This window comes from Alligator mississippiensis, chromosome 9, assembly GCF_030867095.1.
Source record: "Alligator mississippiensis isolate rAllMis1 chromosome 9, rAllMis1, whole genome shotgun sequence".
In the NCBI taxonomy this organism is placed as follows: Eukaryota; Metazoa; Chordata; order Crocodylia; family Alligatoridae; genus Alligator; species Alligator mississippiensis.
This window is the reverse complement of record NC_081832.1, coordinates 6,020,215-6,035,805: the sequence shown is the minus strand read 5'-3', so window position 1 is coordinate 6,035,805 and position 15,591 is coordinate 6,020,215. Positions and strand designations below refer to the sequence as shown.

At 38.5% G+C, this 15,591-nt stretch overlaps 1 protein-coding gene across 2 annotated transcripts in view; it reads right to left on the bottom strand.

Moving 5' to 3' along the window:
- The window catches only part of TAF4 (TATA-box binding protein associated factor 4), a 60,350-nt gene that overhangs the window by 13,889 nt on the left and 30,870 nt on the right, over positions 1 to 15,591 (bottom strand). For both annotated transcript variants that reach the window (XM_059713215.1, XM_006274320.4), the window contains exons 3-10: positions 11,671 to 11,837; positions 11,349 to 11,468; positions 9,924 to 10,043; positions 7,549 to 7,671; positions 6,616 to 6,705; positions 5,006 to 5,248; positions 2,789 to 2,936; positions 941 to 1,055 (exon numbers count right to left, since the gene is read on the bottom strand). In XM_059713215.1, coding sequence (XP_059569198.1) covers positions 941 to 1,055; positions 2,789 to 2,936; positions 5,006 to 5,248; positions 6,616 to 6,705; positions 7,549 to 7,671; positions 9,924 to 10,043; positions 11,349 to 11,468; positions 11,671 to 11,837 — 1,126 coding nt within the window. The remainder of the gene's footprint in view (positions 1 to 940; positions 1,056 to 2,788; positions 2,937 to 5,005; positions 5,249 to 6,615; positions 6,706 to 7,548; positions 7,672 to 9,923; positions 10,044 to 11,348; positions 11,469 to 11,670; positions 11,838 to 15,591) is intronic.

Genomic DNA, 15,591 nt, shown 5'->3' with positions numbered 1-15,591 from the left:
CTTCAGAATGCCTCCCCACTTATGCCCCTTCACCACCGTATATTTTGAAAGTACCTTGCTAGCTTAGCTTAGGGACTACACATCACAGTAAAATGTTTGTTGGGAGAGCAGGACTCAAACTGTGTGCCAATAAAAGAAAAGAATTTAAGAGAAAATAATATGCCATATGACAGCATAGATTTATAAACTATCACATGGCATGATCACTTTTAACTTAATTTTAATATAAAAGAAATTAAGAGGCCAAAGGACTTTAAGATCATTAGAAACCTGAAGCTACTCTCATTTTAGAAAATATTACCAATCTATGGGGGTGCAATGCAAAAGCTACTATTAACTATTCTGAGGTCAATGCTTTACACTGATGTAAAATCAGAGTTCTCTGCATGTACCACTACTAGCTACACCCTTTCAACACATGTGTGGCAGTGACTTCAGGCAGGTAGTAACGGGACAAGTTTTGCTGTGAATGCACATAGCAATACATGCTTTCTAACTTTCTTCATGAAAGAGCAAATTTACAAGACTGCACAAGAACCTGGACATCCATCTTTATTCCCTTTGCATATAATAAATCATTAACTGAACAGACAACAGTTTGACCTTCATCAGGTCATTCAGCACCAGAATGGAATCCTGGGCATGCTTTTGTAGTCCTGCTCTCCCTGGATGTCGTGTCCCCCCCCCCATGTCCTCTCTTCAGGTTTTCACGGTTTGAAAAGTACATGCCCAGAAATGGTGCTGCTACAAAATGAGCCAGATGTAGAAGCTTAGCACAATAAGTTGAAATGGAGGAAGTCTGAGCAGAGATGAAATGAAGAGAAAATACTTCCCATTTCTATTCTTCCTGCAAGTCTACCTAACCCTGAGTCAAAGGCTAGACTTCAGTGGACTTTGGGGTCAGGCCCTATGTGCACACATAAGGAGCTTCATTTCTTACCTAAAAGAGCCTCCTCCAGGTTCTTTCAATTTATTCTTTTGAGCGGCAGCTGCTTGCATTGAAATAGTGGAAATAGCTTTGCTTCCAGGTAATACTGTTGGTTTTACCACAGGTACTGCAAGAAAATAAAATCAGGATTTATATTCCCTTGTGATGTAGTCTCAAACTTCGTTATCTATTTTTGGGTAAAGCTAACATCCGATTTAGCACAAAAGTATTGCTTTAATAAGGGCCGCAATGCTAATAAAAATGTTGGTAACAAACAGTTGCCCTTCTCCCTCCCAGCTGTTTTCACTGACTTTAAACACTCCACTCCTGAGTTTGCAACCCAGCCATTAGAGCACTACACACTAAATGGTTTAGAGAAATGACAGCTGTTATGCTATAGCTACAGAGAATTCAAATCTGATACTCACACAGAAACCTAATTATCTCAAGCTCCTTTATACCACATATAATTCTTATAAAAGAAAAGGGTCAGTAACTGCAAACCATATACCATTTGGCTTATTTTTACTCTTTTTTGAAATAAAGAATTTGAGATATTAGGAACAAAAACAATCAGCTTAAAAAAATTAAGCTTGCAAAATAAGGAGCTTTTGCCAGTATAGAAGCTTTAAAGAGTGACAAAGAAATTCTGCCTTGGAATGTATATGTGGTGGTTTCCCCTCATTTCAATAGGACTTTCATATATACCTACAGAGAATATGGCCCTAAATGATTTAAAGAAGACACAGCAAAGCTAGCAGCATGTCTTAGGCCCCCTCTACATCTTATATTTATGCCGCGATTAACATGTTAATCACAACATAAATGGCAAGGGTGCTACACGTATATGTGATTTAAGGCATCATAAAATGGCAAGCCACCCATAAAAATGTTCTATATATAATGTCGAACAGGGGTAGTGATTTCATCAGGGCCCATGGGCCACATGAGAGGTATGGGACTGGCTCATTGGCCAGATCGGGCCAAGAGACCAGCCCTGCGTGCTGCATCTATTGCATTGTGTCAGAGCACACTGCACACGGGTCCTATCCAGGGCCATGCCACATGCAGCATGCAAGTCCAGTCCGAGACCCAAGGGCAGCACTGGGCTAGATCTTTAACACCCCCAATGTAGAACATTTTTATGGCTGGTTTGTATGGTGCCTTAAATTGAAGGTGTAGTAGGTCCTGGACCAAGGCCAACAATCAGCTTATTGTCAGGTCTGGCCAGGGACCACACCAGGGTCTCAAACTGGGTCCAACATGGTCCAGAGTCGGGGTTGACAATCAACTAATTATCGGAGGCTCAGAATGGTAGCTGCCCCTGGCCTCAACTCCAGACCACACCAGAGCCAATTCAAGACCCTAGTTCAGTCCCTGGTCAGAAACGACAATCAACTGATTACAAGCTGCAGCCCTGGACCTGCAGGCACCCAGCTTTCGACCTCCCAGGCTTTCAACTTGCACTGACAAACAGAAAGGGTGCAACTGGAATTCAACCTTTAATCCCCCCCCCCCCCCCCAAAATCACATCTGCTACCTTGCACATCACACCAGGGGCTTTAGTAAACTGAGTAGTGGACTTGAATTTAATTGACTCTGTTCCCAACTCTGCCACTGGCCTGATGAATAAACTTAGGCATGTCATTCTGTCACCTGTACAAGGAGGCAGTGACCCTTACGTTTGTAAAATACTTTTCAGATTTACATAAGAGGAAGTTAGTTTATTAACAGACAAAAGCAAAACCACTCTATTCGCTTAAGATTACTGTACCGATCTTGTTTTATAAGACAATATTAAGGGTTTCTATTTATTATTTTAATACTAAAGAATATATGAAAAAACTATTTTCCTCTTACCTGTCTGAAGTTGATTCAATTGAATTTGTTGAGGAGTTGTGAGCATAATACGACTATGGGGTTGCCGCAATGTTACCATAGGGGTTTGTGTCAACGTTACCTGTGGAGGCCTTATTAATGTCCCTGCTTTTTGAGACTGTTGGATAACCTGCAAAAAAGTGAAAAGGACAAAAAAAGTAAACTATCTATCTGAGGAACAATGGTACCCAGGAGTTTAAAATCAGGTGCAGAAAAACAAATCATTACATCTGTCTTCAGTTTGATGAATGGATGGGCATGGGCAAAAGCAAATCTGCAATCAATACATGCTTAGACTATTTTTAAATCAGTATTAAATACTTATACTGACAAATTAATTGTTGCATATGCATTATATTTCTTTTTTATAGGAAATATCACCAAGAGCTTCTTAGAGATATGTAGGAACAAATGATCAATTAAATATATTACATATTCAGAGGCTGGGATAAGCCAACTAAAAATCTGACCCTTAAAAAAGTTTCATTTCAAAAGTTTTTTCAGAACCATTTATTCTGCTCAGAACAAATGGGAAAACATTTAAGTGGTAGATTAATGAACTGAGGACAAGTTTACTTAAAAGTAAGTGTTTCTTTTCAATGTGCCTACTAACTACAACCAGAGTGGCTTGTAAAGTTGAAATCGAATGCTATGATAGAATGCTTTACTAAGACAGACCCATTAGATACATGTTAGTCAAACTGATTTTCTGCCACTTAATGTTTCTTTCCAGATGGTATCCAAATACTACCCAGATTGCTAAAAGTAACCTATACTTTTTATCGCACATGAAAATTCCTGGATGACAAAAGTCAACAAGAAATTGAGGAAAAACTGCAGACAACATAGGATATGGTATTCGGCAGTATTTTAAGTAGGTAACTGTTCAGACAGGAACTTCTTATAATCCTGTCACTAATTCATCATTATGTTCAACAAGTCAGTCAGTTATCTCCGCCCCTCATTTTCCCCAACGCAAACTACTCCTATTGTTCTACCATTGCTCCATGGAGATGGATATAGGTGTAGGGGTCTTGTGTTATACGTGTACAAGCATTCGGTTAAGCTAATTATTACTTCCTCCTCAAACAGTGTGTTTTCAAACCAAATGAAAAACATTTTATAGACTTCATTTAATTTCTGCTTTGCTTTCCCAGACTACGCAGAGAAGTGAATATATACACACACATATTTATGCTATTACGATTTTGCCCCTTCAATTGAGGGCCAAGAGTCAATTCTAAGCAGATAACGCAATAAATGTATCCAGAATGGCCAATGTAATGTATGAAAAAGCTGCCTTAAGGACAAAAGGATGATGGGCATCTGACTGTTTATTTGTGAAAGCTGACCTTGAACACTGATCTGTATGTGCGTTCCTGAACACTGAGGCACAGAGAAAGACTGTTCCTGTGAGCAACACTGCGAGTCACCAGGACTCCAAGGACCACCAAGTTCCCTCTCTGCCAACTTTCTTGTTTGACTTTGGGCATCTTCATCATTCTGTGCCTTGGTTCCTGACCTGCAAACTGGGAAAGGAACACTCCCTACACTGGAATGCTGGGAAGATAACTACCTAAATATTTGTTCGTGTCATCACTGCATGCCGTGATAACGAGGACCATGTAAAAGCATCTACAACAGAATATACCAAAATATTCTCATCTGTGAACAAATTTGAAGTTTAACATGGCAACAGGCCACCTTGCATATGCCAATCTGTTGATCAGGTCGCTTACAAGCATTATAAACACTGTATTCTAATGAGTTTTTGTGAAATGGTGTATTAAAAAACTTTCCTATGTCAAATTCATGCAAGCACCAAATGATCTATTTCAGCAGGGTGGAGAAATCCACAAGTTAGCTAAAGTGGAGTTTCTTTCACTACACTGGATCATTACAAACTTCTAAAACCCTGATCAGTATTTATTTAAAACACCACTAAGAATTCATGACATGGATATGCAATAACTGAAAGGATTTGTGAATATTTTATTTTAAAGTAAAATAGGAAATAATACTGCCCTTTAATCATCAATGTATCTAAAATTATACATCATTTTCTTCTTAGCGGTTACCTTCTTTAAACATTTGCAAAAAGAGCTCTGGCTGAGCCAAACCATTAATTTAAGAAGAAAAGTCATTGTATTTTGAAAAAGCAACTGTGCAGTAATAGAAGATGCACTTCAGCTTACGTACCAGTGGTGTAGATTGCCCTTGTTTGCTAACCCCAACTTGCGTAGGCTGTGTTATACTGATTACAGGTTGTTGAAGAGTACTCGTTACAGTGGCAGTGGCCTTCCCCGCTGTGCGCTGAACTGAGCCGCTCAGCATCACTGCTGTAAGAGCAGTTGTTGCTTGCGTCGTGGGCTGCTGCTGCTGACTTTGCTGAATAAAAGCCGCTGAGTCTGGGGTTAACTGTCTCAAGGCAGGTAAACTCCTCTGCAGAAAAGTGAAGGCAAGAGTTGATTTTCACATAGGTCTACAGTTAAACATTTTCCAAGTACAAAAATCCTAGAACACAGTGGAGTCCTAAAACTGAAAGAAAGCATCTTTGTCACTATTAAACGTGCCTTTTTCTTTAACCTCAAGCAGTGAAAAGTATCAGTCTGAGGCACGTCTATGCTGAAATCAGGAGATACAACTCAAGCATATGCAGCATACCCAAAGTAGTCTTCACCTGGTAGATCAGGTACTGATAACTGTAGGAACATGGGCTTCATTGTGCACTGCACTGGAATCCAGAGTACTTAGCTGAGGGCCTGTGATGCCACAGCTACACTGTTCTTGGTACCCAAGTTAGCTACAATGTAGTTAGCTCCACTATTTCCATGTGTGCTGCAGTCATGTCTCCAACTAGAGTGCAGATGTACCCAACATAGTTTTACAGTTCAAGTTGTATTTGTAACCTGCACTTAAGATTTAAGAATAATGTATAATCTTACGTAAGGTTTTTCTACATAATTAAATATTTTCTTATTTATTAAAAGGAAAGAAAAGAATTGCTCCTGTGATTTAAAGCTGTGTCCAGCACTCAAGAGGCAGGAAATGCCAGTATGAAGTTTGCATACACATGCTTAACTCTACCCCCCGAACACATCCACTAGTCAAACTATGTTGTGCATTATTTTCTTGTACTCCTCTTTTTGCAACTGTCTGGTTACCTTTGTCCCAATTTAGCCTGCAAGTGTTTTGGGGCAAGACACTGTTTATGTTTTGTGAACTGCCTACTGTATTCATGAGTATCAGCGCAAGTGAAAAATATCAGGTTTCCTTTTATGGATAAACTTAACACTTTGAAAACAGGTAAAACCACAAGAGCCAACAGTGCAAGTTTCTCTGCACTGCCCAACTGGCATGCTTCAAATCAGTTCTACGAAGACTCCCTCTAGGGATGAGAGGATACATATCTGTCTCCAAGCCAGGCAATCCTTAGTCTGCAACAAGACTGCAAGAAGGAGCACAAATTGTTTCAGCAGCTTTAGGCCAACCAGAGGTAAACTGCTTGGATCATTGAGAATAATATCGATGTTCCCCATTTTTTGTATATTCGTTTAGACACAACCATGAAACTGAGGATCATTTGGTATGGAAAATAAAATATTGGAAAAATACTGAGACTGCGGGAAAAAATACCTTTTTGTATATTTTGCACAGCCTTTTTAAAAAATTATAATCAGGTAATGTTTAAAACATTCACATGTGCTGTTTTAGATTTATATCTTTTTTATTAAGAGATGCGCTTCTCTCATTGTTACAGATACATAAGCAGTGAAAGACAATAAAAGGATTAAAGGTAGTTCTATTACCTTCAGGAAAGGCACAAGGTAAGGTTGAGGTGAAGAATTAAGTTCTCGGTACAGCCTACTGGTAAAATCTTCTGCTTCAATTTTGCCATCCTATGAAATAAAATGTACATTTAAATTCACTGAATAATGAACTTTTTCACATTAATTGTGCATCTAGAAAATATCACTGTTTTCTAAAGGCCCAGTAATTTTTCGCTATTTTTAGTTGCCAGAAATGTGACGGTGACAACAATTTTGTAAAATTAAATTGTGAAGTTTGAGTCACTGCAAATCCAATAGACTAAAAAGGTTGCCAAAGTCAAAAACTCCATGGCCCTGGTTAATTTTAGTGTGAAAAATAAAACATATTCATTACTTGGAAATGTTACTATTATGGACAGATCTTCAATCTCTTTTGTTCCAGTCTAGTGAGAGTCACAATTTTCAAATAAGCATTTCTAAGTTTAAAATATACAGTAGGACAAATTAGGTTAAACATTCCACAGATACTAACAAAATTATGTTTTGTCATTAGAATATATTGTCCAAAAAGCCATCTGTAATTAACTACTTGTGAATCTGCACACTCAAATATATTAGGCTAATTACCCATTCTGACCCAGAAAAAAATCTTTATCCCTAGCACCACAAACAAGTATAATTTTTAGAAAAAATTTTAACTTAGTCACAATTTACACTACTTTTCTTTTTGTATTTCACATATCCTAGACCAAGAAAACAGGCTAAGCAGTTTCACTAATTGATGGCCAGATTACAAATAATAAAGAGAATTTTTTAAATTTCCATTTTAATTCAGAAGATAAATACCTGGCATAGAAATTGTATGGTGTGTCTTAAGTTTTACAAAAACTTAGTTTTTTCAAAACAGCCTGGAGACCAAATTTGGCAAGGAACCGTCTCTTGAACTATCAATATTTTTAGTGAACTTCTTACCAACAAGTTCTGCACTAGCTCTTTGACATTTGCTGCAGTTTCTGAAGACTGTTTTCCAGATGAAGCCAGTTTTATTAATGTGGACAGAAAATTCTTGCATTTCTTCACATTTTCCATAGTTTCCTATTAGAGGATAAAAGAGGAAAAAAGTTAAGAATGTGAATTAAGAAGTGCCTCTTGAATTGGAGGTCTACCAACATCCTCTTTTATCTGTTACTTTAAGCCATCTGTTTAGCAAATATCTTATTTTAAGAGTTGCTTACAAAGAAGAGAGAAACTCTGATAGGACTGCTTACTACAAGGCAAGACTAGTACCTGTACCTGCAGTTAAGCAGTTATAGCAAAGTTACGTGAGGAAAAGATGAAGGTTCCCAACCTATTTGCCATGGCAGGCCACACTTGCAGCTCTGAGTGTGTTATGTGAGCCACACGCACACAACTTACTTCCTGGAGCTCACCAGCATATTTACTTCCATTTAAAAAAATGTTTTACCTGCATCTGCTACCTGACAGTAATGCAGGATGGTACATGGGATGAGAACCAGTGGCTAGAACAATGGTGCTCAACATTTTATTTTTACCCAACCTTAAAATCAGAAATGGCTGAAAGGCTGCATAGAAAAGCATTATGGTTTTATACTATTGCATATACTAATATCAACTATTTTAGGAAATAGTAGAAACATTAGATAAAATAAAATATATAATAAATATTTTATTTATTTCTAATGAGGAAATATTAGAAAGGAAAACATATATTTGTAGTAATTTTAGCCTTATTAATACTAAATAAAACTGCATTATGTCAAATTTAATAAAAATCTTTAAACTTTAGAACCATTACATAAAAATGAGACCAACCATAAAATTCCACAAGATAGTTAAAGAATTCTTTCAGGTGACAGATGGAGTTTGCTCAGCTGGCAGCACTGCACCTTATTCTCAGCTCCCAGCGCCTTACCAGGGTCACCCGTGTGCTTTGGGAATGTGGTGGAAGTGGGACCATACTCTGCACTAGACCTTTCTTTGAAACAACTTTTTTTTTTTCAGGTGCTGTAGCCAGCCCTGTCTGCACCTGAGCCCCATGAGCATGCTTGTGGAGGGATACAAGGGCAGGTCTCCACTGCCTTGTCTTCCACCTACCATAAAGCTTTCATGGGGCTCTGAAGCCCAGAAACTGAGTATCACTGCCATTCACTCCTGCACTCCTGCACTGAATTCAACAGAAGGGAAAAGAGGGGCAGTGCTCAGCTCCTGGGTTCCAGAGCTGCATGAAAGCTGCGGTTCCAGCCACAGCCTGTGCTCTGATACGCTGGTGAGCTCAGAGCTTTCCCACAGCTGTGGAGCCCAGGAACTGAGCACCACTGCTGCTGCTCAGCTCCAATTTTCCCTGCCACTGAATCTGGGGTTGGGGAGAGTGGGAGAAGGGCAGGTGAATGGTGGCTGTGCTCAGTTCCTACGCTCCAAAGCTGCATGAAAGCTCTGAGTTCACTGGTATGTCAGTGCATGTGAACACCACTGAAGCTTATACCCTCCTTTTGCCTGTCAGTGAATTCGCCTGTGCTTACATGCTGGTGACAAACTGTTCACACAAGCTTTGCTGGCTGCATCTGGCCTGTGGGCTGGAGGTAGAGTCCGAGTAGCCCACTGTGAAAGAAAAGATGACAAATCCCATAGGCTTCTCCTAAGACCAGGCAAAGACAGGAATCCATCAACAGACAGGCAAGAACTCCTTGTGACAACTGTGGCCAGAGAGGAGTAAGTTCCTTATGTGGCAACACCATAGCACAGAATATTAGCTATAAATTTTTTTCAATTAGTCTGCTTGTAAGATATCTGGGAAAAAAGTCAAGCTGCACCATGTAACCTGCCTGGAGAGCATATTATTACAGCAGAAGCAGGGAGCTATCATCCTTGCCCCCCAGTGTAAAGCAAAGAGCACTCCACCTTGATTCAATCTCTTATTCTCTCTCTCACTGCCTATCCCAGAGACATTAGACACATCTTGAGAAACAGTAATTCCCGAGTTCTAATCCCATTCTGACACTGACTCCCCCCTCTGGGGCACTGCGTAAATCACTTCTCTGTAAGGATTTATTCTGAGTGCTTTACTCTGCTGCCGAGAGCTATACAAATGTGGTGTTACAAGAAACAAAATGTTTGCACTTAATAAAATTCCAATCATACTTGTTAGCCTGAATCTTAAATTATATTTCTTTTAGCTAAATGTCATTGTCTGAGACCTCCAGAGCCCCTGGGAACTCCACATCTTGATATGCTCTTTATTCTGAGACAGTTACCTGGATGTACATACAAAGAAGGGCACAGGGTTTTAAATGCACATTTATATTTTGAGCTGATAACCATAGTCTTACTGTGGCAGCAGTGGAGGCTGCTGTTGCTCCTTGCACTGTTCTTTGAGCAGTTCCAGTCTGTACAGCTGTTGCTGTTCCTAGTGTAGTTGTTTGTGCAGTACCACCCAGAACAATCTGAGACTGCAGAGAACACAGACATGAGATTAGCACACAAGAAGTGTTCAAAACCCTGCCTTCTTGAACCATCAAGCCAACAGAGTGGCAATAACCAAACCACAGCACAGTGGAACATCTTTCACAGCTGCTATAAACGCTCAAATTAATTGCTCTACTATAAGCCATCTGTTGCAGTTGAGAGAAAGAACCACCAGATGGCACAAAATGCTACATATTTAAAACTCAGAGTTGATTAAGGACTGCATGATTTTTGGTTACAGGATGAAAGGCAGTATAATGTTTAGCAGGGAAACACACTCAAACAGCAAATTACTATTAAAATAGCTTAGGTTTTGGTTTGTTTTGGGGGTTTTTTTTTTATACGTTTCTTAATGCCACTGCTTCCAAACAAATGACTGTTTTTTGTTTAAGTCACAGAACGACAGGTTTTGCTTTCAGAGTTACCCATCACCTTTTGACAAGCAGGTAGACACAGCAATTTTTTCTATTATTTAACCAACTTATAATTCTAGAAGTCACCACAACCACAGTGAACATGCACGTTTTTTTTAAATACAATTTTTAACTTTAAATAATGGCTGCCCTGGTAGAATCTTAAGCCCGATTCAAAAAGTGAGAGAGATCAGACTTCTTCCAGCCACTTTAACAGGTAATATTATTTCAACAGAGCAAAAGTAAAAAAAAAAACTTTAGTTACAAAAACTAAAATTAGAATGAAAATTAATCTTTCACTTTAGCCACTAGCTTCCAAGCTATATCCTGAACTGTCAGTGATGATGCCATTACATCCAAGCAGTAATTGCACATATTAGGATCGGGTCTCAACACTTGCATTATTGGGGTCTAAACCAAAGAGAAGAGTTGGAAGGAGATGAAAAATTGGCAGTATTGAGAAGCTCTAGAGGACTTAGAGGAATGAGAGAGAGAGTTTTAATTACAAGCTTTTTAATAGCTTAAGCAGAGGCAATGATGGAACTAGAGTTTTCTAGTATTAAAGAGTGTTCCAATCCAATGGTAAAGGTGTGCCAGTTTTTCTGGGGAGAAAGTGTAAGATGTAATTTAAGCCAAAGGCTTTTAAAAAAGCTGCCTTTCAAAACTTCCTTTGAAAGACGCTTTGCTGAGGTTCACAAGATGATCTAAATTACATCTGAAGTTTCAGGAGGGGAAGAAAGTGTCTTCCAGGCTCGAAACTCCTATCTAGAGCTATTATTCTCAAACAGTATTTTACTGTCAAATTTCAAGGATGCTTTCAGGTTCTCTCAGTAACTGATATTTTAATGGCCCATTTGCATGGTTCTACAAACTCACCTGTACTACAGGAGGACGCTGTAGCGTTGTTGTGGGTTGTACAGTTGTCTGAGCCTGAGAGACTTGTTTGATAATAGTAGTTGGTGTCACCTGCCGTGCAATTATAGGTGCTCCAGGAGCCTGCAAAAAACCCAAACTTTGAGAGTCTGAATACAAGAGCCGTTATGAAAGATCAGATCGGCATTCCGCATAGTCCAACATCCTGGACATAATGCTTGACATAATGCTTCGTCAAGCCAGTAATGGAGTCCCTCAATGTGAGTGCCACGTGCTCAAGTGGTAAGGAAGCTATTTTTTTACTTATAGAAATTAATGAACTGACCTGGACTGCCGAGATCTGTACTGGAGGAGCACTGGTAGGTGTTGCCGGACGAGGAGTCATGGTATTCTGAGACTGGGACTGGGCATGTGCCTGTGCCTGCATCTGCGCCAATGCTTGTTGAGGAATCATCAGGAACTGCCCATTCTCACTACGTACAAGGACCATGCCTACAGAACAGAAAAAGGTCAAGAAATACAGCTCACATGCGGCTGGTCACAGAGCAGAAAGGGAGCAGCTCTAAGTTCACAGACAAGCCTCCCAAGTTTGAACTCAGCATGCACATATTGCATTAAATACAATGTGAAATAGTGCATCACCAACAAAGAATGATCACGACACAGCTTAGAAGAAAACAAAAAAATTGATATAATGTAAACACCCAAATACTAACTACAAATCTTGAGTGAAACTATTAAAGACACATTCTGTGATTAGACTATCAAAATATGCATAGTATTACATTCATGAGATATAAAATACTTGAAAAATTCTGCGGAGCTACAGCTTAAAATTAGCAAGCCTGAAAAACATGCTACTTATTCTTTTCTGACATGAAGGTATTCACTTTTTATGAAACACATTGATTGAAAGAAAATCCTGCCATTAAACATGATTCCTATTAGTCTTGCCTTAAAAAAAAAAGGTAACCAATTAAAAGCAGGCTTCATCACCAATGATAACACAATTGTCTAACTTCTAAATTAATTTCCCATAACAAATTTAGTACTGGAAGTGGTTATAAAATCATAATCTTTCTCAAGTGCATCTGTAACAGACGGTACTGTGCTGCATTACACCCCAAAAGAAAAATAAAAGAGAGAAGGAAATGAGGCAGTCATTCCCTGTTCAGTCAGACACATCCACATGCTGAACCCAGCTGGATAAACGTGGGGAAATCAGATTTTAATGGACAGATTTTCAGATGCTGACCGCCTTTTCTGGAGGTTCAGCAAGAGTCTGGAACATCTAGCCACATTTCCCAGGGATCATTAATGTTACACTATTCAATCAAATCAACAGGGGCCATAAATAGGGTTTCTTTTTCAGGGGTGTAGAAAACTAATGAGTGAAACTGGGCACCCAAATTTTAGCGAACATTCCTGAAAATTTTTGCCTAAGTGACAAATTGTCGGTATAAAATTGCATTTACAGAAAAAACAGAAGCACTATTAAGACCAGATAATTTAGTTTTAAGTGCAACTCAACAAACAAGGTATAATTTAGAGCTTTCTCGCCCTCCCCAGCAATAGCTGAAGATCTGCTCTGAACAGTTTTAGAACAAACTGTTGGAAACAGTCATGCTCTAGTTTGCTTTTCTAAATGTTTCAGCACCTCATCTGAATGGATACAAAGACTTCCTACTACTTTCTTGGCAGGTTTCAAACCCAGTGTTGTCAAACCGCGCAAATTTGTTTAACTGCTCCACAAGAAGATTTTAATGGTCTACGTTCAACATGCAACCTATCTCCCCTATATATCCTGATGCTACACTTAAAAAAGGGTCTCCAACAGTTATGATATAATCTCTCTCTCTCCTCATAGAACCAAATCATCATTAAAAAATGTTTGAGATAGTTTATATTAGCAAGGGGCCAATTTCAATTATTTGGCTCAGGTAATGTTTTAAAGTTACTGACTGATGCATACTGTCCAGGAGACCTGTAGCTAGGAGCATGAATAATTTTTAAAGTATTTTCCTGAGGAGGAAGAAAGTACTCATTTTTCTATATCATTATCATCAGGGTTGTCTTTGATTTAAAAAATCCCCAATTTTCAGTTAAAAAAAAAAAAGTAACCCCAAATCTTCATTTTTCTGTGACTGAAATGAAACACCACTGATACAGAGGGGGGGGGGGGGGGGGGGGCGGGTTCATTTTAATAGTGTAAAAATGTGGTTTCGGGGTTACGTTTTGTTTTTTTTAACTGAAAATTGGGGCTATGTTTTAAATCAGAGAAAACCAGGATCTCCGATTATAATATTGTAGGTAGTCGAGTTAATTAAAATGCATCTAGTTTCTACATCAGATCTGAAAGAAAAACATCTTCCACATTTAGTTACAGTTTAGAGACACAGCTACTGGTACACAGCTGGTAAACTCTCATACAGGTATAAAAGCAAGATCATTTCCTGTGGGAAATTTTAAATACTTGGCAGGGTCAAATTCTTTATACACTGTTCTGACAGCCAGCAGACGTGCAGAACTGGAGCGTGCATGAGCATTATATAGAATAACTATATTAGCTGTCTGAAAGTGAGTTTTGATTCATACTACTACAGGCAACAGATGCATGCTAAGGAGGTTTCACTTTCAGCAACAAGTAGGCACAAAAAAGTATGGCTACAAACTGCAGTCTAACGTGGGTCAAAACCATGAAATTGGACACTGGAGGAGCATTGCTTAATACATCCCACTGTACCTGGTTTCTGGAAATTTGATCCTCAACTGAAAACTTAGGGATGTTACATCTCAGCAAAAATTGTATTTTTTTTGTATGAATTACTTTTGCCTTTCTAAAATGTATTCAAATAACCTTACTGCACTGGAGTAATTAATAACATATTGATGGATAGCTATTTTAGAGATGCATCGATATATCAGTGTAAATCTAGTTAAGCTTTGCTGCACTTGGGTTAGAGTATACTATACTGTCATGCACACCTAGGGTGCTATTATAATAATGTTAGTATTAATAAATTGCGGCAACAACCATCAACATAAGTCTACAGAAAATATTGTAAGATCAATCAGGTTGTAACAGTCCTATAAAACTACGTTAAGTTTTAATTGCTTGAAATTGCTCATAAGAATAAATAAATGTTTGTTGTTAGCAATTTATGAAAACATACACAATTCAAAGAAGTTTCAGGGAGGAGGGAAGAACTGCTGTGAAAATCTTTCCCAGAAAAATTCATCAGGTATGTTAGGATTATTTGACTGATGATGACAGGACACTTCAAATCTCTCAAGTCTTCCTGAGACTAAGGGGAAAAAGAAGTGTTTTTTTCCCCTAACTCAGACACAGTTCAGTTGAATGAAGACTGCAGTTTTAACTCTGCTTACTACAAAAACCAAGCTGGAAGCGTAAAACTGTAAGCATTGGTGTTAAATGGGATCCTCAATGGAGCTACTTGTTTAAAAAAAAATTCCCTATGTTAGACAAGGTCCCCCTTGGCCTAAACCAAGAAAATTACTTATCAAGAAATCCTGACTTTGACAGTGTCCATCCTCACAATGGAATACTGAAGGCTGCATGTGACCCAAACAAAACGGAGGGCCAAAAAATTAAGAGGAGTCTCATTTGTACTTGCAAGCCAAGGTTTTCCAGTCTGTTCATTCTACAGTAACTGTTGACAGTACTACATCTAGAATCGCGCAATGGTCAAATTCAGATATGTCACAGTCAAGAGCATGTACATGTGGACAGAGAAGAAATTACTGAAAGTCAGGAACAGCTACCAAAATATCTTTCACTTTCATATTTAACTTCACTATGCAAGTACAGCACAGGACACTTGTCCTTCCACAAGGATCCTGACAAGTTTTAGTTTATTTTTGTTCCACAAGGAATGAATTGCTATTTGACCACCAACAGCCAATAAAGACAAATTTCAGTAACTGTTATTGAAAGTGTTCCAATTAAAAAAAAAATATGATGAAGCTTTAGTAATAGTTTAATATTTATCCAGACTAAATTGCTGGTCTCTATTTTGTTTTCTCGGAAAATGTGTTTGCTAAGATCCTCCGTATCCTTCCAAACAATCAGATCACTAAGGATACCAAGAAAAAAGTGCTTAGAGGATATATCATATTTTGTGCCCTGTAATCAATGAGGTAGAGAAAGTATCACATGTAACAAATGTATGTGATATATACGTGTATACGATCTTTGATTCATTTCTCATCATGTCTACTACAAAAA